The 27,593-nt window shown below is 40.1% G+C and overlaps 1 protein-coding gene across 1 annotated transcript; it reads left to right on the forward strand.

Moving 5' to 3' along the window:
- Positions 1-293: 293 nt before the first annotated feature.
- On the forward strand, positions 294-27,593 carry PTCD3 (pentatricopeptide repeat domain 3). The gene is made up of 24 exons (XM_080932255.1): positions 294-422; positions 1,973-2,025; positions 2,121-2,157; positions 3,468-3,513; positions 5,120-5,188; positions 5,650-5,754; positions 7,091-7,214; positions 8,423-8,538; positions 9,925-9,980; positions 11,000-11,087; positions 11,898-11,958; positions 12,403-12,488; positions 13,232-13,376; positions 13,974-14,024; positions 16,853-16,942; positions 17,162-17,190; positions 17,838-17,947; positions 20,890-20,968; positions 21,071-21,161; positions 21,841-21,926; positions 22,944-23,092; positions 24,272-24,313; positions 24,802-24,960; positions 25,222-27,593. Exons 1-24 carry the CDS (start codon positions 316-318, stop codon positions 25,307-25,309), a joined length of 2,067 nt encoding a protein of 688 aa, XP_080788381.1. The 5' UTR covers positions 294-315; the 3' UTR covers positions 25,310-27,593.

A 27,593-nucleotide genomic window follows, 5' to 3' on the forward strand; every position in this document is an offset into this window, starting at 1 on the left:
GCTTGCGTGCGGGAAACGCGGCCTGCCGTACTGGCTTGGACGAGTTCACTTTTGCCTTCGGGGTGGGGTAGGAGTGGAAAAAAACTGTCTCCAAACCCTCATTACGTTTAAAAGCAAAATTACACATGATAATTTAAGACGGCATATTAAGTAAATTCATTCGAGGTGAATGATATTTACTGAGCGCTCCTTTGCTAATCTTGCCAAACTTGACCTGGTAACCACCCATTTAGAGATGAGACATTCCACGCCAGCCCCGCCCCTCGACTCCGTAAGCAGAGGGCGTTCCCAACGTGCTCTGCGACGAGGCCGAAGATGGCGGCGGCGGCGGTAGTCGCTCGCCGTTTGCCCTTTCGCAGCGGGTTTGTCTTGCTGCAGACCACTCGGGGGGCGGGTGTGTGTGAACAGAAGCTATGTTGCAGGTAAGAAGACCCGGAGTGAGTTTGGCCTTGCATTTCTCTGAGAGTCGTGAACTAGGTGAGATGCAAAGGTATTTGCCTGCTGCAGGCCCCGCGCTCTCAAGGGTAACACGAGGTAGCGGCGTATTGAGTTGAATTTCGAACTGCGAGTGTTCTTTCGGGAGAGTTTTGTTGGTAGGTTGTAGTACTATATAGAATTAAAATTGCCTTTTAAACTAGGGCCCTGTTCTCGTGAAGTTTACAATTCCACGAGTGCCTCTATAAGCCGTTACACAAATTTCTTTAACCCCCATCCCATATCCATTTTAACCCTGCCAAAAGGAAAGGGCAAAGTATTAGATCTTTTCCAAATAAAGGGTAGGCTATTATTACCATTGTGGACTGAGTGTTATGAAAATCGAGCTAAGAAGATTAGGCTCTTAGTAAAAGCAGAAAAGCCATAAAACGTCTGATCATAGCCTTTCCATCTGGTGATGGTTACAGCTGGGGACATTTATGTAATTTCTTTTTACATCCTTCATACAGTGGCGTGGGGGGAAATATGAGGTATTTAGGTGTAGTGTAAACTTGAAACCCAATTTTAGTTATGTTTGTGTATTGATCCAAAGACTTCGTATGAGCTAATTACCCACTCTACTACTGAGTTAAAATTCACCTACTGAATAAAAACTTGTGTGTTCAGTGTTAAATATTCAGTTGGCTGATAGTAGACCAATCTCTAGAGTGAATTCTAAGTAGTAATAACTGTCTGAGAGAACTTTGTAGGGTAAACTGGAAGGAGAAAACCAGCTCCACAAAGTTGCAGTGTGGCCATTCGGGTACAATCACACAAAATAAAAGCTTTCTAAAAATAGGTAAAATGATGCCTTTATCTCTGTCGATTTTATTTTAGGATATTAAGTGTGGAGTTATCCATGAATATGCTATTCTGAATCTTAGTCATGAGCCGGTATTTCTATTCGAGACAAAAATAATTTTTGAGGCTCTTAAGAATATAGTGGTTAAAAGACTTGTGTTGTTAGTACATTGTTAATTATTAAAAGTAGTAGAATATAATAAAGCCATGGGCGATTTTAGCTTTGTTCTGATCGCTTTAAGTGAGGTAAGATTTTGCTGTCTGGGTGATGTCTAATAAAAACACCTCAACTGAATTGATCCAACCCAGGTTAATTTCTGTGTATTTCAAACCAGCTGTTCAGATTGTTTCAATGTTACTAAATTTTCCCCTTTTGATGAGTTTACATGTTTTAAAAATCTTGGCTGAGACTGTAGCTTAGTGATCCAGTGCTTGCCTAGTATTGTTGAAGCTCTGGTTTGATTTCTAACATCAGAAATCAATGAATCAATCAATCTCGACTGCCTATTATATGTGCACTGATCGTGTTGTTTTGACCACGTTTTCCCAGCACATGCTGGTGATAGGTATAGAGCCTAGTCTATTTGACCCATGGTAATTAGAAAATGAGGCTCAACATGTATGCATGCAGGTGGAGGTGAGCTGAGACCGTCAGTGAGCAGTACTAACATTAGCGTTTGATTTGATTTTAATGCAGATTTTATCCTGGAAGTGAATCCCTCCCAAAGGTTGAAGGAACAGATATTGAAGGTAATTTTAAAACTATGGAAATAGATTTTTTTTTAATGAAAAAAAAATCTTTTGTGTTGTGAGAAAATTGATTATTTTTGTTTTTTCTCTGTAAGGGGTTAAAGAAATAGTCATTCCAAAAAAGAAAACATGGTGAGTATTTTGCTATTTATTTAGCAAGTGGTTGGGTGTTTGCTGTGAATAAAACAAAGATTTAAACAGTGCCTAACACGTAGACAAATACTGTGTTGCAGTTCCTTGTGATATAATTTTATGTGTAAACTATATTTAGTTTATAATTGAACTATTAGGTGTACTTTTTCGTATAATACTTTTGATTTTTAGTGGCTGTATGATATCATTATATAAATATGAGTAGATTCATTTGTTTTCCCTGCATGGCTGATCATAGCACCATACCCCTTTAGCCTCAGCACTCAGGAGGCAGAGGCAGAAGGATATCTGAATTTAAGGACAAGTCTATCTAGTGAGTTCATACAGTAATGCCCTGTCTTTCAACAAGAATAGGTGTGATAGATAGTACACGGGATCTGAGTGAGGACTGGGTTACCTGCAAATATAGCATTCCTGTGTGCTGCCCTGTGCCAACCTCTATACCCAGAAATATAACAGGAGGAATATTTACAGGGTGCTACAGTCCAGTTGTCACCTGCCTGTGCTGTATCTTATAATCCTGTGTGTATGCAGTTTTACCCGTATAGCTAGCCAGAATTTAGGTATGTATTGAGTGTTGTTTTGTAGTGCATACTCCTGTAATCCCAGCACTCTGGTAGAAGTTGGAGTCTTGTCATAGGGTTCCAAGCCAGCCAGCCATTTATTAAAAATGCTGCTTCCTTTTGGTAGTTCTTGTGAGATGCATAGGTAAAGGGTGCAGGAGGGCAGAATATAATGTGATCGTTGATTATGGTGATAGTTCAGGTGGCCTGGGGAAAATGCTAGGAAACAAGAAATGGCATTGGTTAAAAGAAATGGTGTAGGGTGGATATTGAGCCCTGATGTGGAGCCTCTGGTTTCTAGGCTTAGTATTTTCAGACTACACATGCCTTTGTCCTTTAGAGCAGTGATCTTCCAGATCCCACAATGCCGTAGAAGATGTGAATAGGTTATAGTTGTGGATTTCCTTACATGGGAATGACATGGTGAAGAAAGTTAGTTAGATTATGAGGTCATTTTAGAGGGCAAAAAGCCTACCTAGATTTATACAAGAAATACAATTTAAAATCTTCAGATTAGCAAGAGTGAAAATGTGTTCTCTGAGACTATAGGATTTGTAGTAATGTCACCTATTTCGGTGGTAGTGACTTTGAGAAATAAGTTCTGACCCTAGGTCAGAACTGAACTGTCCTTGTTTTATGCCAGTGTCCTCTAAGAGTAGAATTACTTTTTCATTTTTGTGAGTATGAATAGTCTTGATAAAGGTTGACTTGTGGTTCTTATTCTAGGGATAAAGTGGCTGTTCTTCAGGCACTTGCATCCACAGTAAACAGGGTAAGTAGGATTTTAAAGGTTAATAACACATTCAATGTTACAGCTCTATTCACAATTGAACTGTTGTATATCTAGAAATTTTCTTTAAAACGAATTCAGTCCCTCCTTTTGGAAAGTGGGAAAACAGGTTTTGAAGTGACCATCATAGGGCTGTTTAGGGTGTGTTGCCCATGTAGTATTTTTGTAGCACACTGATAATTGTGTGTTAGTTTTGGTTTGCTTTTAGAGACAGGGTATCTCTCTATACAGTTCTAATACAGTTCTGGCTGTCCTGGTACTTGCTATATAGATCGGGCTGGCCTTGTGCTCAGAGATTCTCTTCCCTCTGCCTTCCAAGTGTTGGGATTTTTTAAATGTCCACTACCAGGCCTAAATCATACTAATTTTTTATTACTGGAAAAGCTTGAGATACCTGTTTCTAAAAATGACATGAAGTAATTAATTAAATTAAGAATTATATGTTAAAAAATAGGTGCTTGTTTCTGAGGGATTTGGTAACTATACACAGCCGTTGTCTTTGTACTGAGTCTGAGACACGCACGGGTCTTTCCTGCTAGTGGTAATACACTGGTCAAAATATAGATCTTTTCATGGGTGTAGTAGACATGCCTTTAATTCCAGCGCTTGGGAGGCAGAGTCTGGAGGATCTCTGAGTTTGAAGCGAGTCTGATCTACATTATGAGTTCTAGGATAGACCCCCCAATCCCACTCCCCAAAGAAAGCAAATCTGGGTGTGGTTGTGAAAACTCATAACTTGGGAAGTATTGTGGACTAAGACAGGAGTGTTACAACTCTGAGGTCAGCCATCCACATAGAATGCCCTAACTCTAAGAGGGTGACTCTAAGTTTGATACCTCCTTAGGTCTCCAGGAGTCCCAGTTCTGAGTAGCATTTTAGGTACCTATTTACAGACAAATGAACTGCTCAACAACCGTCCACCTGATTCATTGGAGGCAAGATCTCAGCTGAACCAAGAGCTCAATTGTGAAAAGGCTAGTTTAACTAGCCAGTATTCGGGGTATCTTTTTTTCTCTCGAATTCTGAGCACTAGAATTATGGAAGGGCTGGCATGCCCATCCCATACTTAGGAGTTCTGTGACTTGTGCTTGCATGGCAAGTGTATCTCTCTAGCCGTTCCCAAGCCCCTGGAGAAGCAACTCCCAAGGAAAGCTGCACATGGGCACAAAGTGACTGCAGTGAAGCAAATCTTCCTGCAGGAACCGTTGGCGGGAGTAGTTAATTCATGGGCCATAGAGTTTAAAACAGTGATAGTCCTGCCTACTCACTGAAATCCTAAGAAACTGGCTGAGGAGGTAGCACTTTGCTAAAATGCTTACTAATCAATATGTGAGAGCCTGTTCTATCCTAGTACCAAGAGAAGAAAAAAAAGATGGAGCTGTGGGAGTTTGTATTTGCCGGTTCTATATTATTTAAAATTAGGGAAGTCTTTTATTGATTTGTGTTTTAGTATATATGCAGGCATGTGACCATATTCCTACATGTATGTTTCCTGTCTAACTAGAACTTTATTTTACAGAATTTATGATCATTAAAGCTTAGAGAAATTTAGGGAAAATCTAAAACAATGTTTGTTCCTTTTCCACAGGATCCCACAGCTGCACCTTATGCGTTTCAAGATGATCCTTACCTCATACCGACTTCTTCTGTGGAGTCTGTGAGTGATATTGTGTAACTTTTCTAGTAATTTTTAAAAGCCTTACTTGTTTCTGTAAGAATATATAAGTAGCTAAATGATTAAAATAAGAATCCTTGATGAGCTTACAAATACTGGCAAATTGGCAGACTCTAAATCTTAATTTTATCAAAGAAATATTTAAGTATTGTTTCTGAAAAGGGTTTTGGTTTAGTTTTTGTTGTTTTTTTAATCTTAGGGTCTTAACTGACACTTAGGCAAACCATATGTGTCTTTGTCTGTGGTGTATTGTATATAAAACATGACCTGAAATTAATAGCATACTCAGGAATGAGATGTGTGAAGTACTGTATCTTGGTTTATAGTTGGGACTTCTTGTATTATTGTATTCTTTGGCAGGGGGAGAGCAATTTTTGCTGAGGGTGTAGTTTTGTTGGAGTCTAAATTATATGTAAGTGCTAATTTGTATTTTTCTTATGTAGCGTTCATTTTTATTGGCAAAGAAGTCTGGAGAGACTGCAGCAAAGTTTATTATTAATTCACATCCCAAATATTTCCAAAAGGATATAGCTGAGCCTCATATACCAGTAAGTAGAGGTGATTGTGTCTTTTATATAGTAATTCGAATACAAATTAAATCTCACTTCCACAGCTGATTTAGCCAATTAGTGCCCAGGTATTGGAATGAGAACCTTTGCTAGCCTTTTAAAATTCATTTTGTGTGTGAATCTTCTCTGTGACAGTTTCTTTTCAGGGACCTCCAGTGGCTTCTGGCATTTCCTTATAAATGCCTTTATGAGGGCTCTATGCTCCGTTTTTCTCTTTTTACAGCCTGCACTGGTCCAGGAATTGTGGTCCAGATGTCTGTAGATTGATTAGCAGCCACTGCAGTCAGTTAAACAGTATGAGTGGAAACGCCTTCCTAGGCAGCTCATCTTTCCTTCCCCATTCTCACCCAAACTCACACCTAAACAAGCCATCTTCCTCTTATCTGCAGCTTATGTGACTGACCAGCAAGACGACACAGTTGTGTAGTAAGAGTACTGGACAGTTGTAAAATGCTCATTTGTTGGCCCACCACTTGCCCTTTTGGCTGGCAGTGCTCATATGCTTGGCTTCAGTGTCACTTGCTGGAAGCCTTGTGGGGTCTCCTACCTTGTACACTGTACTGTAATTGGCTCTGTTTCTGAGGGTTTGTGTTGGTGATGAACCATAGACCCTCTTGTAAGCTCTCTGCTATGACAAAATATCTGACAAGCAATTTAATGAGGGAAAGTTTTAGTTCATTTTAGAGTTTAAGGAAATACAGCACATCATGGTAGGGAAAGCATGTTAGCAAGAGCAGTAGACACATAGTCACAGTATAACCGAAATAGGAGCAGAAGCCGTGCATCCTGCTGGTTAGCTCACTTTATATACAATCCAGAACCTGTGGATTTAGAATGGGTCTTTCCACCTTGACAGCATTAACTATCAGAATAGGAGTGCTTTGAAGGAAGAGCACCTCTTTAAAAATCTTAGAATCCATAGTCCTAGCTTAGTACATGGAGTAAAGTAGTGCCTGTTTGAAATATATTTGCAAAATCAGTAAATGAAGCAAAATCAAAACACCTGGAAGCAAAGTATTTAGATCAACCTCAGGTTGAGACCATTGGTTGGAAATAGGGAGTGAATATTTATGTTGTAATGTTTTTAAGTTTTCATTGTCAGGAGATGCTAAACAGTCTTCTGTCCGGGTTGCAGACATTAACCATCCTTTCTTGTCTGTACTAGTCTATTTTGTTTTAGATTTTTGTACTAAGACATTTATGTTCAGATGTAAGTATTGTGTGGTGCAGGACACAGGAGCTGGAACAGCCAGTTTACTTGGGTCTCTGGATGCTCCTGTGGCCAGTCTGTAGTCATTCTCTCCTCCTGTTGTAGTGCTTAATGCCTGAGTGCTTTGAACCTCAGATTGAAGATGTGAGTGAGGCTGCCCTGAAGGAACGAATCAAACTCAAAAAAGTCAAAGCTTCTGTGGACATCTTTGACCAACTCTTGCAAGCAGGTGACTCCTTTCAGTCAGAGCCCCTCTTGGAATATGGGGCCGTTTTCTATGGTCCCGTTAGCTATGAGTAAAAGTAGCAAACAGTGCTCATTCTGCTTGATGGTGTTGCTTGTGATTTACGTGGGGTAATACACATAGTTCATCTTCTGCTCTAGCTTCACTGAAATTACAAGTGCAGGCTTGTTCGCTGCCTCTGCTTAGCATTAGGTGTGAGAAGGCAGAGCCAAATAAAACAGAAAACTTTCTGTTTGTGTTTTGCTTGCATGTGTATCTGTATCATTTGTGGGCCTAGTGTCTGGGGAGACCAGGAGAGGGCCTCTGATCTTCCTTAACTGCACTTATAGATGGTTATTTTACCACTGTTGTGATGGGAATCAAACTAGGTCCTATGAAAGAGCAGCCAGTGCTCTTAACTACTAAACATCTTTTCAGCCCCAGAGAAATGTTGTAAAAGAAAGACTTGTTCAATAAGGATCAGGGAAGGACTTTGCTATCAATAGGATTCTGGCTCGCTTAGTAGTCTAGAAAAGACCATGTAATTTTTCTGAGCATCTAACTAATGTTCTGTTGTGTTTTGAATTAGAGCTGGATGACTTTGTTAATGAATATAATTCTAGGTAATATGACTGATAAGCTACTGCAAATATACATGTGGTCTCTTCAAAGTCAGGTGTTACTACATTTTAGGAGTCTACACTGCTGTCAAGTGAATTAGAATAAAAATGTTGCTGAACATAAAAAAAAACAAACTGGACAAATCATTGAACATATTATTTGAACCCAAAATATTTTCTTCCACTTACTGGCCTGCTCAGCTTGCTTTCTTAGAGAGCCTAAGACCATCAGCCCAGGGCTGGCACCGCCCACAGTGGGCTGGGCCCTACCCATTTGACCACTAGTTGAGAAAATGCTTTACAACTGGGTCTCATGGAGGCATTTCCTCAACTGAGACTCCTTTCTCTGTGATAACTCCAGCCTGTGTCAGGTTAACACAAAACCAGCCAGTACAGGGGCATTGGGACAGAATCAGCACAAAGCCATGGTAACATGGTAGTAGGGATTAATTAAGTATGTAGCCAAATAAACCACCATCAGTAGAAAAAAACGTGAGCAATTTTACTCAGCAGGCTTTGGTTGTTGGGTGTTGTGAACATTTCTTTGGTTTTGTTTGTTTGTTTGTTTGTTTGTTTGTTTTCTCCTAACCACAGGAACCACAGTCTCTCTTGAAACAACTAATAGTCTTTTGGACTTACTGTGTTACTATGGTGACCAAGAGCCCCCAGCTGACTATCCTTTTCAACAAACTGAACATTTGGAAAACTTGGTAAGGAAAAAAAATATTTAAAAACTTTGGCTTTTTGTTTCTAAAATAATATTTTTCTCAGTGGGTTAGGATTCTGTGCCATGTGTCCTAGTAGAAAAGGGTTCTGTACTTAGGTGGCACGGTAGCCTTCGATAAGCATGACAGAGACATGTGAACGGTGTTTTGCATTCATTTGTGGTCAGTGTGTATTATACAGAATAGCGTGTTTTGTTATGACACTTTCATACCTATAATGTAATATATTTTAATTATACTCCCTCCTCCTTCCTTCTTCCCCTTCCTTTTCCAGTGGTCTTTTCCATCTTCCCAAATTCCCTTTCTACTTTGTTTTTATGATGTGTATGTTTTAGGAGATTATGCATATGAGAAAAAAGCAAACAACGTCAGGTTTTTTAAACTGTAAATAATCTCTAGTTCCACTCATTTTCTTACAAATGACATAATTTTCACCTTTATAGCTTCAGTGGGCTTATCTTATAGGAAGGTGAACCTAGGCCCTCCATATTATAGGCAACTACTGAATTGGGAAACAATCTTTACTCCCCCCAACTTTTTTGTTTGTTTTGTTGTTGTTGTTTTAGAATTTTTGTTGCTTGTTTGGGTTTTTTGTTTTGTTTTAGATTTATTTATTTTATGTATATGAGTACACTGTAGCTGTCTTCAGAAACATGGGAAGAGGGCATCAGATCCCATTCCAGATGGTTGTGAGCCACCATGTGGTTGCTGGGACTTGAACTCAGGACCTCTGGAACAACAGTCAGTTTCTCTTAATGGCTGAGCCATCTCTTCAGCCCTGTTTTGTTATTTTGAAATAAAGGTCTCTCTGTGCCCTGGCTGTCCTGGCATTCACTCTGTAGACCAGGTTGACCTAAAACTCACTGAGATCTAATTGCCTCTGTCTTCCAAGTGCTGGGATTAAAGGTGTACATCACCATGCCCAGCCCTGTTTTTTGTTTCTTTGTTTGAGTTGGCTTATTTTTTTAAATAAAGATCTTGCTAATTAAGTTGATTGGACTAGCCTTAAATTCAAATTCCACATGCCTTGACCTCCTAAGTAGCTGGCTTGTAGGCTTTATTATTAGGCCTAGCTACACATTGCTGGGTATGCTGGCTCACACCTTTAATCCCAGCACAGAGGCAGAGGGCAGATTTGAGGCCAGCCTGGTCAGATTTTAAATGTATGATATCTGGAAATAAGACAAAGGTGACAAATCTGACTTTGCTTTCCTCAGTATGCACTAATTTTCACACTGAAGGGATTAACTATGGGTCTGAACAGTTTTGGGGGTTTCCTTTGTGTTTTGATGATCTATTATTTCTTTTTCTGATTTTTTAAAAGTAGATTGCAAGCAAGCATTGTCTTATCTTGTATTTCATTTGTTCTAGGAAGAAGCTACAGAGGAAAATAATCAACCATCCAAGATGGCGTCTGGCCCTTGGAAGTATGTTAAACATGAAAACCTTGTGTTGTGGGAATTTCGCAGTACATAAAAAATTATGCTGGAGTTGCAATCTTATAAAATATTCTAAAGCAGAAACATTTTTTCATTTTACAAATGTGTTCTACAATCTGTATGTTCATAGTTTATACCTTTTGTCTTTTTTGTTGTTTCATGAGACAGAAACTGTAGTCTTGGTTTCCTGGAGCTCACTATGTAGAATGGGCTAGCATCAAACTCAGAGATCCTTGTGTCTCCTGAGTGCTGGGATTAAAGTGTGCTCCACTATACCTGGTTTCTTGGTTACTGCATTTTTAAAGATTCCACTTATATAGCCCAGGCCAGCCTCAGACATGGGCCATATCTGCCTCTGCTCACAGGTATAAGACGTGTGCAGCATCACTAGTGGCTTATACTGTATTTTATAGAGAAGAAAGGCAACCATTAATACCAGAGATTTGGTTTAGAAAAATAGCTCAGTCGTTAAGAGAATATCCTATTCTCACTGAGGTTCCAAGTTTCTGTTTCCAGTATCTTGTATATAATTCCAGCTCTGGGAGATGTCATCTCCTTGGACACTGGCACACACTCAAACAGATGCACACACATGGACTTGTAGTAAGATCTTAGCTTATATTCTTGGGTGTTCGGTATACAGGACCATTTATACAAGTTAAGTACCATTTTCTTATCCTCTAGTAAAGAGGCAAAACTACTCATGTTAGAATATGAAAAGACTTAGGAGCAAGGTTACCTTGGGGAATTTTGTTGTGGGGGAGAGAAACAGCCTCTGCTATATTTCTTGTTCTTTGTATTTGACCTGGGCATTTCTTAGATGTTAGTAACCACTTGTCATTCCTGGTCATAGCCCTGGGAGCTGTGAATGTCTAGACAACCAACTTTGAGGTGATAGCCTGCTGCACTTGGTCATAGCAGTTATGTACATTGCCAGAAGGTGGTGGTACTCACCACTAGTTTTCTCTATGCCTTTCTCCAGTTGATGTTTATTCTCATGTTTCTAGAGCACAAAACAATGCTGAGAGAATCTTCGCTCTGATGCCAGAGAAAAATGCACATTCCTACTGCACGATGATCCGAGGGATGGTGAAGGTACCTTTCTTTGTCTATTTTTGTCTTGAAGGTCCGTTGGGTTTGTTCTTTTCTACCCCTATACTAACAAAGTTGCACAATGCCTGGGATCATGAATATATGCATAATGTGATATTTTGGGAGTCATTTTTAAGCAAGATGTGTATTTGCTTCATTTTTTAATAAACATAACATGAGAAAGTTAAAATATTTGAGACAGGGTCTCTAACCTTAACTGGCTAGACTAGCAGACAGGGCTTAACTTCAAAAAAAGAAAAAAAAATCTGCTTGCCTGTTTCATTATAAGTGCTTCCACAATACCTGCCCCCCCCCCCCAAAGAAAAAGAAAACTTTTCTGATAGGCTCTCTGAAATTAATTACCTGTGCTACCCTTTCAAGTTTATAGGAGGTGAGGGTGGGTGTTGGGTTTTTGGAGCCAGAGTTCCCACAGGCACTTGTGAGTCTCCTAACATGGGTATGGGATTGAGGGTTCCAGTCCTTTGGATTGAGCACCAAACTATCTTAAGGACTGAGCTGAGCTCCCAACTTAGACTAACATTTTAGAGCAGAGGGCTTGGTGGAAGCTTTCCTATATGTTGGAAGATGTCCAAGTATGTTGCCTTCCTTATTTCTGCCCATCAGATGTGAGTAACATGTTTCTGCCTCATCCTCAGTTGTGACAACTGAAACTGTCTCTAGGCATTGCCATTGCCTCCTGGAAGAAACCCACTACACGGGGCTACAAGCTTCCTGAGAATAGCAGCCTTCTGTGTTGTGTGCTCACGTTCCCAGTTGGGGAGACTTTGATGATGTTCGCTTTTTCCTCTCCAGCACCGAGCTTATGCACAGGCGTTGAACTTGTACACAGAGTTATTAAATAACAGACTTAGTGGTGAGTTTAAGGACCCCTCACACCTGTGTCTTCCTCTAACACAGTGGTTCTCAACCTTTTAATATAGTTCTTCATGTTGTGGTGACCTTGAACTCAAAAGCATTTTCATTGCTACTTCATATCTACACTTTTGCTACTGTCCTGGATTGTAATGTAATGTCTGATGTGTGACACCCCCCCCCACCCACACACACAAAGGATCGTGACCCACACAGGTTGGGAACTGCTGCTCTCACTAGATTCACTGAAATCTTTAGATTTTGCTCTAGTGTGTGGGGAGGGGGTTGTTTATCTTTCTCCCTCATGATTAAAATGGAGTACATAACTAGTTCTAAGGTCTTACTGAGATTAGCTACGAACCAAGATTGACCATTTCCTTATTTTCAGCTTTTATGAGGTGAGTTTTCAACATCAAGTTTTGTTAAAGTACTTTTCCTTTTACAGCTGATGTATACACATTTAATGCATTGATTGAAGCAAAAACATTTATACTCAATGAGAAATTTGAGGAAAAATGGAATGATATACTGGTAAGCAACTACCTTTTACTAATGAAGATTAGTTTAGCCTTTCTGTGGCAGTCAATGCTTTCATGGAACAACTGCTTTGTGCCTGTCTACCAGGAGAAAAGAAAGTACTGATTCATCAGTCACCATATAGCAAGAATTCAGGGAGAGCTGGAACAGTTCACTGTAATTGTTTTTGTTGTAAGTTATAAAAGTAACATACCTATTATAATTCTGGCCAGAGATGACAAATTGAAAAACACCAGAAAGGATTTTGGGCAAAACTTAAAAATGTTTTTATACCATAGTGATCTGTTCTAGGTTATTTTATATGTTTGTTTTGTCTCAATTTGATAGAAGATTGCAGATAGATACCTTGATTCCTTGGGGTGAATGGGTGGATGGAGAGACAGGGGCTCCTTGATCCCATAACAGTGTTAGGCTTTACTAGAGGGTGGGATTGCTGGCCCTGCACAGGCTGGTTTTCTTTAAGAAAAGACCTCACTGTGTAGCCCTTACTGGCTTGGAACTTGATATGTCAGCCGGGCTTGCTTTGAACCCACAGAGATCTTTTGTTTCTGACTCTCAGGTGCTGGGTTAAAGATGTAGGCCACCAAACCAAGCTGTTTGTTTATTAAAGCTTATACTTCTTAATTGGGAGTATTAGTGTTAATGTATTTTATATGTAGCCACAAAATAAAGTTCTCTCAACAGTTTTGGCAAATTACCTTGGAGTAAAAAATATTTCCTGTTTTGGATTCACCCAGGATCTACTGAAACATATGGTTGCACAGAAGGTAAAACCAAACCTGCAGACTTTTAATACAATATTGAAATGTCTCCGGAAGTTTTACTCACTTGGAAGGTTACCAGCCTTACAGATATTACGTGAAATGAAACATATTGGGATAGGTAAGGAATCTACACTAAAGATGAGGGACTGAGGTGGCCATTGGAATCAGCCACAAAACCAGGAAGTGTCATCATTCTGGTAGGGTTTTCTTACTGCACACGTAACTTCACGTGCAGTTGGCCCTTTGTGTTTGTTGTGTCTATCTCAGCATTCAACCCTAGACAAAAATATCAGGAAAAATAATTGTAAACATTTGAAAGACATTTTTTCTGTAGCTCTCTTGATTTTGATGGAAATTGATTGCTTTATTAGACAGCTTTCAATTCCAGAACATTTTCTAGCATGATTAGATACTCTAACTCAAATTATGTGGTAACATGTTGTAGACATTTCAGTAATTATTTAATTGAAGATTAGATGAACATTGATTGGCTTCATGGTGCTTTGCTCTTCTCAGCGATTGGTCACACTCGTATGAATATGACAAAGTACTCTGTCTTTAGGGTAGCCTCGCCTTCTTATGAGATGAGCTAAAACTTGTCTTCAGAGGAGTAGAATAGTAATATTGTGTTTCAGCTCTATTTTGGATAGCTGTGTTTTTACTGTTGTTTTTTTTTTTTTTTTTTTTTCTTCTTTATCTCCCTGGTAATTTTGAGAACCCTCACTTGCAACATACCATCATATTATTAAACTGTTTTATCCGAGAGGTATGTATAACCTTACACTATCTTGATTTGTATGTAATTGACCTTCTCTGTTGTGTTGTAATTGTTAAAGTTTATATGAATTAAGAATAGAGAATTTGCTGGGCATAGTGGTGAGTAAGTACCTTTCTTTAACCCCAACACTCAGGACTGGAGGCAGGTGGATCTTTGAGTAGACAGCCTGGTCTATGGAGGGCATACCAGGACAGCCAAGACTACATAAACCATGTTTTTAGGAAGAAAAATAAATAAAAGAGTTCAGAGGCAGGCTGGAAAGATGGCTCAGGGTTAAGAACACTTTACTGTTCTTCCAGAAGACCCAGGTCAGGTTCAATTCCCAGCACCCACACTCTAGCTTAAAATCATAACTCCAGTCACAGGAGATCCAAAGCTATTTCTGGCCTGCAGGGGCCCCAGACATGCTTAAGCATACAGACCCCATCAACATGAAATAAAAATAGAATTGAGCCCTACATGGTGCTGCATGCCCGTACCAGCACTTAGGAGGCCAAAGCAGAATAAAGGTTGGAGACATGCATGACTCCAACTTTTAGTATTTCTAAAACAAGAAAATTCAAAAACTAGCATTTATAGTTTGAGCAATGGTTTAATCTTGAGGGTGGGTAGTGCCCTTGATTGCAAAATAAAATACAAACTTGGTGAAGGCTGTCACGAGTACTATATCTTTCTTGCACTACACAAAAGTAGTCAAGGTGGGTTGTAGTTAAGGTTACCTTTTGGTCTTTAGAACTGTGCTGCTCGTTATAATAACTTAGTAGCCATAAGTAATTAAGTAGTTTAAGTTTTTTTTTGATTTTGTTTGTTTGTTTGTTTTTAAATCTTGACATTAAGCCTTACCAGTCATTTCTTTTGTGGGTCCTAAAAGTCAAACTCCATCATCAGGTTTGGCAGCAGTTGCCCTTCTGCAACATGGAGCCATCTCAGTGCCCATGATGTGCCCTGTGCTGCCATCTATGCCCGTTGGTCATTTTCCTCACAGTGATTCCTCTGTTCACATCTCACATACGAACGAAGACATGCCTCTGTGTAATCTAGATACTGTTTGAAAGAGAAGTACAGTATTTGTGAGTGTAACATAATAACTTAATATGATTGTCTCCAAGTCTGTTTTACAAGTGAGGCTTAACTGTTGCTCCATTGAGTATTTCAGACCTGGTGGCACTTGCCTATAATCACAGAGTTTGAGAAGTCAGAGCAAGCATGTCAGATGTTTTTCAAGTTAGCAAATATTTACCTATATGAGTCTCAGAAAAAGAGATAGAGGAGAACTAGGAAGATAGGTTAGTCTCTAAATTCTTGTCACACAATCTAAAAACTAGAGTCTTTGGTCCTCAGATCACAGGCATAGTAGTAGTACACACAGTCCTGAGAGAAACAGTTAGATCCTTGTCCTTGGTGCGATCCAACCTAGCTCCTCTTCCCTTCAGTTGCTCTTGTCATTGTATTTTATCAACGTACCAAGACAGACCCTGTTTCAAGAAGGCTGATAATTCAGTGGGCTAAGTGCTTGCCTTGCAAACCCTGAGAACTTAAGTTGGATTCCAGAACCGATGTGAAGCCAGACTGGGTAGTGGATCTCGGTGTTGTGTGGCGAGATGGGAGGAAGGGACTAGGGGATCTCAGAAGCAGCTCACAGGTAAACCTGATCCATGGTCTTCCTACCTTAACAATACCTCACATTAATAATCATTTGCCACATACACTGTGCTACTGATGTCCTTTTCAGAGAGTTCTTGCTGTGCCATTGTTTTGAAGTGTCCCTTTGGTGGTTTCTCTAGCAGTTTCAGAGTGCTAGGTCTTACATCATAGTCTATGACTCATTTTTTAATGATTTTTGTACACAGATTTTTTTTCTATATATAGAAATAGAGTTTTGAGGGCCAAAGAGATGGTTTAACTCAGTGGTTCTTAACTCATGTGCACTTCCTCATGTTGTGGTGACCCCGTCCATAAAATTACTTTTGTTGCTACTTCATAACTGTAATTTTGGTACTATTATGAACTGTTATGTACATATCTGATATGCATCCCCTGTGAAAGAGTCATTTGATGAGGTGTTTTGACCCACAGGTTGAGAACCACTAGAGTAATGGCTAAGAGAACTTGCTGATCTAGAGGACACATGATCTGGTATACTCTTCTGGACTTTGGGAACACCTACTCAAATATAGTACACATTCACGTGTATCAGTGGATTACAACCTGGGAGTCATATATCAGACATCCTGTATATCAGATGCTTACGTTACCATTTATGACAGTAGTAACATTACAGCTTTGAAGTAGTAATGAAATAATTGCCATATTAGTATTCAGTTGTCTTAAAAAACCCAGTTATTTTGCTGTGTAGCATAGTGTCTTGAACTTGCTATGTAGCTCAGGTAAACCTCTGACTCATGGTCTTCCTACCTTAATGTTGGGATTCGTAAGTGTGTATGGCTTGTGTGACTTCTAAGAACCACCCCATCCACTAAATCTGCAGTTGGGTTTGGTCTTGGCTTCCTTGTCTGACTTGACTTTAAAGGAACACAGGTACCACTCAATAGTTAAGTGTTGGTTTGGTATAGGGGGTGTGGGTACTTGTCCTGTTCCAAAGAAATTTTGAGCTTCTTAAGAGGTGGTAAGGGTGAAGTCTAGATGGAACACAGGGTGGATGGGGCTTTGGACTATAGCGAGGTTTTGGCCCTGCCCAGCTTTCTTCTAGGTCTTAGGCTAAAGATGGAGGCTACAGATAGGAGGTTTCTGTACCTTAGGACTATGGAGTTGGTAGTGCTTATGGATGAAAACCCATTTGCCTTGCTTTTTTGCAGGTAGCTCTGTAAAAGTACCATCTTTCATCATCTATGATATTATGAATGAATTAGAGGGAAGAACCTTTTCTCCACGGGACCTCGATGATGGTAGGTACAGAAGTTACCTGTGCTTTCCCCATCTAGTGAGGGTGGTTTACCTGACCGCCACTAGAGGCCTTGTGTTGAGAGCACTGTTTATTTAGTTAAGTAACTATTTGGATTAAACATTCTGAAAAGCCAAGGATGTCTGTAGCATATTAATGTTATTGACAGGAAAATAATGTTATATCCACACCAACCAAACCTCTTGTGAACTTTGGTTTTCAGATAAATTTTTTCAGTCGGCGATAACTGTGGTAAGTGCCACTTTATTACTTTAGCTATCCCTGCTCCAAAGGTTCCTCTGCTTCCTTGTTTTGCCTGTAACTGTTGGCATCTGTGTGACTCCTGTTCATGTCTTTGCTTCTCCTGTTTTCTCCACAGTCTATATCCCATCTCTATTATAGTGTTGCCTTTTCTCTGCCTGTTTTGATAGTTTTCAGAATATTTTTCCCGTTAGCTTTGTAAAGTGATGGAAATAGGTTATGTTTGTTTTCATTCCATCATCGTCACAGGAGAAATCTCATGTTCTAGGTATGAGTAGAGAGCATCCTGTTCACATAATTGTTTGGCAGCCTAGTGTCTGTCCTCTGAGCTTTTTCTCTGAGAGTTTATATGGTATTTACAGGAGATTGAGCTGTGGCCTTTCAAGGCAGGAAGTAGAAATAGAAGCTGTCTCGTGATTTTGATACTACATTGGTAGAATTGCTAATGTAAATTTTGTCTTAAATTTCATAAAGCTAGGATTTACTTTACCCACCAATTCCTTCTTAATTTTTTGCTGTCTATCAATATATTTGATCTAGTATTAAGTATTGATACAAAGAAATAACATACTTTTTTTTTTTCACTCTGTTGAGCCATTGGCTTATAAGAATGGGTAATACTACTTGCAAATTTTCAGTGTTCATCTCTCAGAGATTTAGAGCTTGCTTACCAAGTACATGGTCTTTTAAACACGGGAGACAACCGGAAACTGATTGGACATGATCTTCAACGTAAACTGTATTATTAGTAAGTATGTTAATATTTTTAAAGATTTATTATACGTGTGCTTGTGTGTGTGTGTGCACACGCGCGCAAGCGAGCAAGCGAAAACCAGAAGAGCATTCCAGGAATTTTCCTCCGTCATTCTCTACCTGTTCCTCTAAGGCAGGATCTATCCCTGAACCTGGGCCTGTGTCTCAGCTAGTTTGGAAGCCCAGCCAGCTTCTATCTCTGTCCTGCTTTGGAGTTGCCCATAAGCACTTGCCTTGTTTGTTACATAGTTGCCAGAATCCAAACTCTAGTCCTCATGATTTTGGACCAAGGGCTCTTAACTCTTTGAGCCATCTTTCTAGCTCCCTCCTTCCAGTTTAGTTGCTAGATTCTGCAGTGGGAGGACCTTAGAGACTGTTTTAGGTACGTGTAAGTGAGCACTTGGAGATGAAAGCAGTGGGGCTGAGGAGCTGGCTCCATGGGTAAAGTATGAGCATAAGTTCTTAGGTTTGGGTTCCTTGCCCCGACTGCTGGTGTGTGTCTGTAACCCCACGATGAAGCAGGAAGTAGAAATGGGTAGATCTGTAGAAGACCAGCTCTGACAAGGTTCAGCGATTTAAGGAGGGGATGTAGGACTAGTGACAATGTAAGGCAGGCATGTGCTCACACTTGGTGGTTGAAGCAAGCTCTGACAGCAACTTCATACATACATACATACATACATACTTACATACTTACTTACATACATACATACATACATACATACATACATACATACATACATACATACGTGGTGGGTGAAGCAAGCTCCAACAACATTATACACACATGCACACACACACTGGGTAGATGGAGCAAAGCTTAATGGTAGATGGCATACGGGAGGACCTACAGTAGACAAGTGAGCTTTTTAGAGATAGTCCTCCATTTTACACAGCTATAATGGCTGTACCTCAGCTTTTGTCTGCAGATTACTTCTTCCCACTGCCTTGCTTTCTCTGTGTCATTGCTATATTTCCTCATACATCCTGTGTGGTATGATTGCCTCTTGGAACACAGCCCACTCTGTCGGGCAACCTTCCTGCAGATCAATATGAAGATGAACTTTCAAAAAATAAGGTAGTTTAGACGAACTAATGATTTTTCAGACTCCCTGATTTGATTTAAATGGTATTAGGAAGTTAGGGCAGTTGATAGAAAGTTTTAAGTTGCTTTGCCAGAAAGATGTAATAGAGTCAGAACTAAGAGTAGAACATGTGCCCTCCTTTGTAGCATAGTGAGGGCTACATAGGCAAGAAAAGGAATACAGTGAGTTTTCATGCATTACAAGCACATGATTGTACTTGGAAAAGAAAAATAGGCTTAGGACAAGTTGATAATCCAAACATTCTAGGTTGGGTGTGAGTTCTGGGATCTTATGATCTAGAGATGTGGCCATAGGTTTTAATGTGCACTATGAAAAGACCGGATTGTGGATAAAGAGTAAATAATTCTATTATGAATATAAGGATAAAGAATAGATGATTAGCTAGTTTAGCTGAACAAGACATAAGATAGATGATCTTTCTTGCTAAGTACAAATTGTCATCAACTAAGCATAGGCAAAAACTTGCTACTATAGACTGGATTGCTTAAACTTTGTTAGTAACAAAAGAATTATTGCTTTGGTGTTACGGTGAATTTGTGGAAAGAAAAATGGGGAATGTTTAGTTATGTATGAAATCCAAAAGAATAATACATAATTCTATTGTAATTTCCTTTTGTATAATGATTTTAAATCTGTTTGTGAGGAATGTGTTTTTGTGGTGATCGTTTTTTGGACATGATGTAACTTGTAACTATTAGGTTTTTCTTACATGAAGAACTTTGTCTTAGGTGGTAGAAAAGAGCTAAGAGAAAAAAATAAAGTTGTTGGAATCAGCTTACTGGAGTTTGCTCCATCTTAAGTCTATGCGTATATAAAGTTCAAGCCTGCTGTTGAAGCTTGTTCCATCCTCAAAATGTGTGTGTGCCGCTCTGTGTATCTGTCTTTCTGTGTATGTCTGTCTGTATGTATGTATGTAAAGTGGTTGGAGTATTACTCCATCCACCCAATGTGTCAATGTGTATGATTGAATGACTGTATGTATGTATATATTAATATGTGTGTAAAGTTGTTGGAGCTGTTTCGTCCACCAGAGTGTGTGTGTGTGTGTGTGTGTGTGTGTGTTTGTGTTTGCTTTTTACATTGTCACCAATCCCCATTTCTCCTTGCACCTCTGAACACATTGTTGGAGCTAGTGTTTGACACAGATCTCAGGGGCACGGTGGACACAAGAGTGGAATTCCAGGCTCAGTGAGATGATGGAGAGGCAGTTGAGGAAGACATCTGAGACACAACTCCTTCTCCTACATGCACTTAGACAGGCAGGTGCACCTGTGTGCATGTGCACACACAAAACATTGAAAAGTAGTGGTAATATTATGACTAGTCTCTTATGTGTACATAGAGATTTTATTTTCTTTGTTGCACTTTATACTGTTATATGTGAGGGTTGTTTTTTTTTGTGTCAGGGTTCTTGTTTCCCCACTGAGTACTTTGAATACAGATGTTATTTGAGGTAACTGCTTTCTAGGATCTGAGCACAAGTACTGAGCAGGCAGCTCAAATAGTCCAGCTGAGGATCAAAGATCTCACTCAGCTGGGAAGTTTAGTAGTTATCAATCATTCACCGTTCTGACTTGAAATTATGAATATTTTTTATTGTTTGCACAACCCAATGGAGGAGGGTGTCAAAGGGAACCTTTGTGGAGTAAGTTCTCTCCTGCCTTTATTACTTGTGTTCTAGGGTTGCCAGGCTTTTACACACCACACTGACCTAAAATAGTAAACTTTAAAATTTATGATTTAACATATTAATGATTCTACTGAAATTTCACTAATCATACCTTATTGTTAGACCTACACTTTAATCTAAACACACTTTTTCTCTCCTCAGTTCGAAGTTTTTCAGTTTGATCTGTTCACTGGAACAAATTGATGTCACCTTGAAGTGGTATAAGGACCTCATACCTTCGGTAAGAGATTCCATTGCTCCTCTTTCGTCTCTGTAGATGAACATGTGAGTTTGTTTCTTCTGATGGATGCTTTAGAGTCATGTTTCTATTTCTCTCCATCAGGTATTACTTCCCCACTCCCAAATATTCATAGGTCTTCTTCAAGCATTGGATGTGGCCAATAGGCTAGAAATGGTTCCTCAGATTTGGAAAGGTTGGTGACAGTTTTGTGCCAGTGCTATCTTACATGACTGATGATCAACACATTAACATTTTTAAGACTGAAAGGGGGTGGAGGGATGGCTCAGTGGTTAAGAGCACTGAGTGTTCTTCCAGAGTTCAAATCCCAGCAACCACATGGTGGCTCATACCATCTGTAATGAGATCTGATGGCCTCTTCTGGTGTGTGTGAAGACAGCTACAGTGTACTTATATATAAAATAAATATTTACAGAACCAAACAAAAACAAAAGACTGAAAGCCTCCATTCTTAATGGAACTTAACATATTTGTTAAGGTCAAACTTAAAAGGCCATTGCTCATGTTATATTGGATGAGTACACATGTGGAAAATAAGATTTTTCTGGTGTCAGTGTGAGAAATTAGTACCCAAGTCCAGCTTTGTGTCTTACCAAGTATCGTACACAGGCCTTTGTACATTGACTACAAACAGTCCTGATGGGCATCTGGCAACAGGTCTCACTTGTAGCTCTGATTCCCCTGGTACTCAATTTTGTAGACCAGCCTCTGCCTCCCAGAGTGGTGGAACTAAAGTTTTCTTTAATTCTAATAAATGTAGTTCTAACCCCACCAGAAGATAAAAGTCAGTGATGGATAAAAGTTCACCAGATGTTTTGCATCTGGGTTATTGTGTTATTTTCTTTTTCTTTAAGATAGTAAAGAATACGGCCATACTTTTCGGGGCGCCCTGAGAGAAGAAGTGCTGATGCTCATGGCCCGGGATAAACACCCTCCAGAGGTAAGGCTGGCTTGAAGCCCAAGTTCCACCCCCACCACCATCATGAGATGTGTACTGATCTATATTTGCTGATACTTCTATCTTCTTAAGTCCTCATGGGATTTCCATGCACAAATGTAGGTTTAGGTTAAACATGTATTACCATTAGCAGGATACCAATCTTAGTGTTAACCTCATTCCTCTAGTCTAAAGTGGGCAACAGGAAGAGTTGTGACAATGAATGCCAGGTTGTTTTAATAATAATTATTCCATGAGTTAGAGAGCTGGCTCCTAGGAAAAGCACTTGCTGTTCTTCTAGAGGATCAGGAGTCAATTTCCAGTCCTCAATCAGACACTCACAAACATCTGCACTCAAATGCATTTATCTCCCACACGCAAAAGAAAGAAAAATACAAGCTGGAGAGGTGGCTCAGTGGTTAAGGGCAACTTGTTCTTCTTCCCAAGTACCCTGGTTAGATTCCCAGCACCCTTGTGGACGTTCACAACTGTCTGTGCCTCCACTTCCAAACTGGCCTCTGCAGGCATCAGGCACACTTATGCATGTGCAGACAAAATACCCATACATAACAAAACTTTTTTATTCAAACTTATTTTCATTTTATTACTACTACTACTGCTGCTGCTGCTGCTGCTGCTGCTGCTACCGCTACCACTACCTGGAAAGATATGTCAGAGGTGTGTCAGTGGATAAAGGTGTTTTCTGCCAAGTCTGATGACCTGAGTTCTTTTCCTGGGTCCTACCTAGAAGGAGAGAACCAATTTCCCCTAAGTTGTCCTCTGACCTCTATATATGGGTTCTGGCACACTTATGTGCACATGTGTATACACAGTCAATAAATTAAAACCATTTAAAGGAAACTCTTAATATATTTCAAACATAGAGTTAATTGCACTATCCCAGGACAAGTCAAATCGTCTTTTCATTGTTGTGTTTCTTGTTTGCTGTGCATGTGATAGTTCTTTATTTTAAATTGTCAGACCAATTAAACAGTTCTGCTGACTCTTAGAGCCTCTCAGCTTCAGGTTGCATTTGCTGACTGTGCTGCTGATATCAAATCGACATATGAAAACCAGGATGCCCGGCAGACTGCTCTTGATTGGCCAGCCAACCCTTTACAATATATAGCTGTCCTTTTTTTAAGAGGAGGCAGAACCGAGGAAGCCTGGTGAGTATACATTTCCAAGTATAAGTTCTAACAATCATTCCTAGAGCTAAAACATTACTTAGGTTGATAGGTGAATATTCTCTACAAACCCAAATATACATGAGGTTCTTCTGGACACTTGTAAATACCAGTTAAACAAGACCAGTATGTGTGATGTACTAAAGAGGGTGCACCGGTGAGCTGAGAGTTGTCTATTCCATACCTTTCAGCTTTTTGTGTCTTAGTGGGCAAGAAATTCAGTCTCATTCTTCTGCCTTGTGGTTTTGAGTGATGAGAAAAGCACACTTTGAAAATGTAAGCTCATGCAACACATACATTTTTTTAATCTTATCTTTATTGATTTTTAAAGGATTTATTTCTTTTATGTATATGAATACACTGTAGCTGTCTTCAGACACACAAGAGGGCATCAGATCTCATTACAGATGGTTGAGCCACCATGTGGTTGCTGGGAATTGCACTCAGGACCTCTGGAAGAGCAATCAGTGCTCTTAACCACTGAGCCATCTCTCCAGCCCTTAAATCTAGTTTTTATTTCATTCCCCCACCCCTCCTCCCTCTCTTTGTCACACTGTGGTGGGGGGGCATGAATGTATTGGACATTCATTGCCAGTCCGAATATACCTGACAATTCTCCAGAAAAGATGTTTGAAACTTGTTTTTTGCTTGTATGTCACTCAAACGGGACCTGCTAGCATTCTCACAGTCTGGTGGGTTGAACACACTATGAAGCAGGCCGTGATGATTGGCGCAGGGGTACGGACCTCAGCTGAGTCATGGGAGCTGAATGTATGTATTTTGCCTCTGTCTTGCATGTGGCAGGCTGTTGGCATTCACATACATGAGACTGTTGCCTTAATCTGAGCCTGTTCTTCATAATGGAGTTTCAGTGCAGACTGAGGCTTCCAGAGGGGAGTAGGCTATGCCCATGCCTCCTGTAATCTGCACAGTGTAGGGTAGGTTCCCCCCTGGAGGATATAACTAGCTTTTCTAAATCGTCCACATCTCAGATTTACCTGTTGAATTTGTGCACCCAGACTGGGAACCTGTGGAGCCCACAGGAATCCAGAAAGTTTGGATAGGTGACATAGGTCACGTAGCTTCTGAATCTGAGGAAAGCCTGGCTTTGTCTAGTTGCCACTTGTTCTGTTAGCAGTCATGTTTGCTCTTCTTCCACAGGAAAATGTTGGCACTTTTCAAAAAGCATAACAGGATTCCCAGGTACGTTGAGACTCAGGGACCTCACCTGATACGGGCTTGAATTAGTCACTTAGACTTTGTCAGGTGCACAGTTGGAATTTCTTCACATGCCTAAACCACTGCATTTGAGGGCTCTTTGTTTAGACAGGCAAGCAGCTTATCTCCTACCATTCAGGGCATCCTAAGCAGGCCTTTTCCCTGTTCATTTTGTGATGGGGTGGTGGTGGTGGTAGAATGTTATCCTCTATCTTTTGTCCAAAGCTAATGAGAATTTAACTAATATAGTCTGAGTCTTGCCTATGAATATTTGATTTAAAGTTAAATTAAGTCAGATAGATGCACTGAAGAAATGGCTCACTTTGCTTGCTGTTCCTTTAGGTTTAGTTCTCAGCACCCACGTGGGGGCTCATAAACTTCAATTCCACGGAATCAGACACTGGCCTCTATGGGCATTATACGTCTGTAGTAGAAAAAATGTGCGTTGTTCAGTTTTGCTTTGTTTTACACAGAAATGAGTTGTTGGAGGAGTTTATGGACACAGCGGCAGCCTCCAGTAGCACTGCTCTGGCCGTGGAGCTTGTGAAGCTGGCAAGGGTCTTCAGCTTGCCTATCAGTGAGAGCCTTGCCCAGAGAGTAATCAGGGAATTTACAGTTGACCCAGAACAAAAGTGAGTCTGTCTCTCTCCTCTGATGGTGCTTGTCTCTCTGCTTCCCTCACAAAGCCAGGGTTTGGTGATATAATGGCTGGTTCCCTGTTATAGGCTTCATCTTTAAACATTTGGCTGTTGGAACTTTTTCTTTGTTCTCATAATAGTTCAGTGCAGTTTTGGGATCCTTATCTGTTGTCAAAACTGCTATGACTGTGTGATCAGAAATGCCAAACACTCCTGACTCTGAGCTGAAGTTATGATGTCATTTCTCCCTTACAGAGAAGCCTTGGGTAACGTCACTGTACTCAACAGTAGCGACGGAGAAAGCAGCAGTGACAGTGACAGTGACATCAATGAAGACAAATGAAGAGAGGTGGCTCACAGTAGCTGCTGGAATGTTAGAAGTGGTAAAATAAACAGATACAGGGCTGGGATCTAATATAAGCTCTGTGGTGTTGCACTGGCCCAGAAATAAGACCCTGGGGTTGATCTGCAGTACCATAAAGATGCACATCAGGCCAGTTTTTTTGCCAAGACAGCAATAAACACCGAAGTCTGTCTTTTGGAGAACAAATCCCACATAAACACAGTGTCTGAAGACTATCATGTTAGACCCACAGGCCTTTGCTGTCTACCTGCCGCCGGCCTAGAGACGAATTTAAACTGGTTTTCATGAAGATGCGTAATTATTGTTGAGTTGATTGTATCCCAGTTTGGGGAGTACTTAAAAAGGTGGATGGTCTTAGAACTAATTAAATCAGAAGAAAGCTACTGGTTTTGGCTGCCTGAATTGTAAAACCAATCAATAAAGCAATGTAAGTGCATTATTTTAAAAATCTAATATTGTATTTGGTTCTTTATAGGCATGTACATATTCATATAGAAGACAGAGGGAGACTGCACATTCAGTTAGACTAGTTGGACAGCAGTTTAACAGGGATCTGAACTGGTGTCCTCCTACCCACAATGCAGACACTTTATTAAGGAAACTATGTCCCAGACTTTTGAAGGAAACTATGTCCCAGACTTTTGTCATCTTCTAACTAGAATACCCAAGAATTTTAGGGATGAGCACTTGAAGTAGAATATCCCAGAATGCTTATGCTTAGGGAGTAAGAAAGGTATAGCTCTTGCCTAAGCCCATGAGGTCCTCCATCCACTCCCCCTCTGCCAAAAAAAGATTTTGGTTTTATGTGGGTACGTTCTTCATAGATATTTAAAGAGATCTAGAGGGCTAGTAATGATAAAAGGATATAAAGTGTTATGACAGTATATTGGTCTGTTTCTTAAAAATACTAATGGAAGCCAGTTACAAACATCTGCAGGGTTCTTTCTGTCACCAACCCATACACTCCTTCCAGGTTTTGCATCGAGCAGCTTTATCTGCTCTGCCTGCATCCATGGTTATAGAGAGGTGTGGTATTTTAGGCTAGGGCCCAGTCTTCATAAACTGTCCTACTCACCTACAGATTAAGGCATTGGAGTGATGTGGGGTTGAGGAGTGGGTGGATTGCAGCTGATTAATTACCTACAAAGCAACTTTGGTAAAGGACAGAGGGCAAATAAAGGAGAAGCTGGCTGCCAGGAAGGCAATCACCTCTGCCCACTGGCATCTGTGCAGGTGGGTAGCAATGCCTTTGGCATTGTGGCATTTCTGGTATGCCTCTTCCCACCCAGGACTTAACTGAACATTGGTTTGAAGCAAGCTGAAGAAAACCCTTGACAGGAATATGTAATGACTTTCTGATCCATTTGATACATGTAACTTAACATCCTCCTTAGCAAACCATTACTGAGCCATGAACTCAACTGAGAATGATATAGGCCTACCTATACAGTGTCTGCTGTTTGTCTTGTCAGTCTTTAATCTCCAGTATTAATAAAACATATTCTGTGCCAAAGTTAACCACCACTGTTTTACTGTCTCAGCTATGCCTCAAGTTTTATCTTTGTCTCAGTTCTCTGCTTAGTTTTTATTGCTTTCCATTCTTTGTTCATCAGATTGCACAAATTCTTACAGGATTCTTAATGTTGGCCATCTCTCAGCATATGACTCTCTAAGTGGTCTGTTTGCTGTAGATCTACACACAGCCTACCACCTACATGCCCACACTACTCTAGCACCACATTCCTAAATGATGCTCAGGTTTTTTGCTATGATGGGACCCTTTATTTTTACTTGTATATTAGACTTAGACATTCCCATTGAACCCCATGATGGCTAGGAAGGGCAAGCAACCTGTCTCAGTATCCTGAATGCCAAGATTACATCATGGGACACCATACCCAGCTTTTGTGTCATGCTTGTATGGGAAGATTTACTTGTAATTTGAAACAGGGTTTCTCTGTGTAGCCCAGGCTAACCTTGAATTTACAGAGATCTACCTGCCTCTGCCTCCCAAGTCTTGGGATTCAAGGCTTGTGCCATCTGGCTCAATTCATACATTTTAAAGCAAGATGATTTGGGAATCGAAATTTTGGTGTTAGAATTAATATCCAATAGAATCAGGATCAAAGGTTAGGATTTTCTTTAGACATTCTCAGTATATACCCTTGAACTCAGATCCACTTGCCTCTTTCAATCCTGGGATTAAAGGTACAAACTACTATACTTCGCTCAGAATTGAGGTTTGGGAAGCCTTGGGAAATGA

Source organism: Micromys minutus, assembly GCF_963924665.1.
Source record: "Micromys minutus genome assembly, chromosome: 18".
NCBI classification, from domain to species: Eukaryota; Metazoa; Chordata; class Mammalia; order Rodentia; family Muridae; genus Micromys; species Micromys minutus.

What these genes read in the sequence shown, in the direction of transcription:
- PTCD3 (XM_080932255.1), top strand. Translation starts at nt 316, where the DNA reads ATGGCGGCGGCGGCGGTAGTCGCTCGCCGTTTGCCCTTTCGCAGCGGG. An exon ending in AAAAATGGAATGATATACTG is followed by an intron (nt 12,489 to 13,231) that starts GTAAGCAACTAC and finishes GGATTCACCCAG; the next exon opens with GATCTACTGAAACATATGGT. An exon ending in GGGATAAACACCCTCCAGAG is followed by an intron (nt 21,927 to 22,943) that starts GTAAGGCTGGCT and finishes AGAGCCTCTCAG; the next exon opens with CTTCAGGTTGCATTTGCTGA.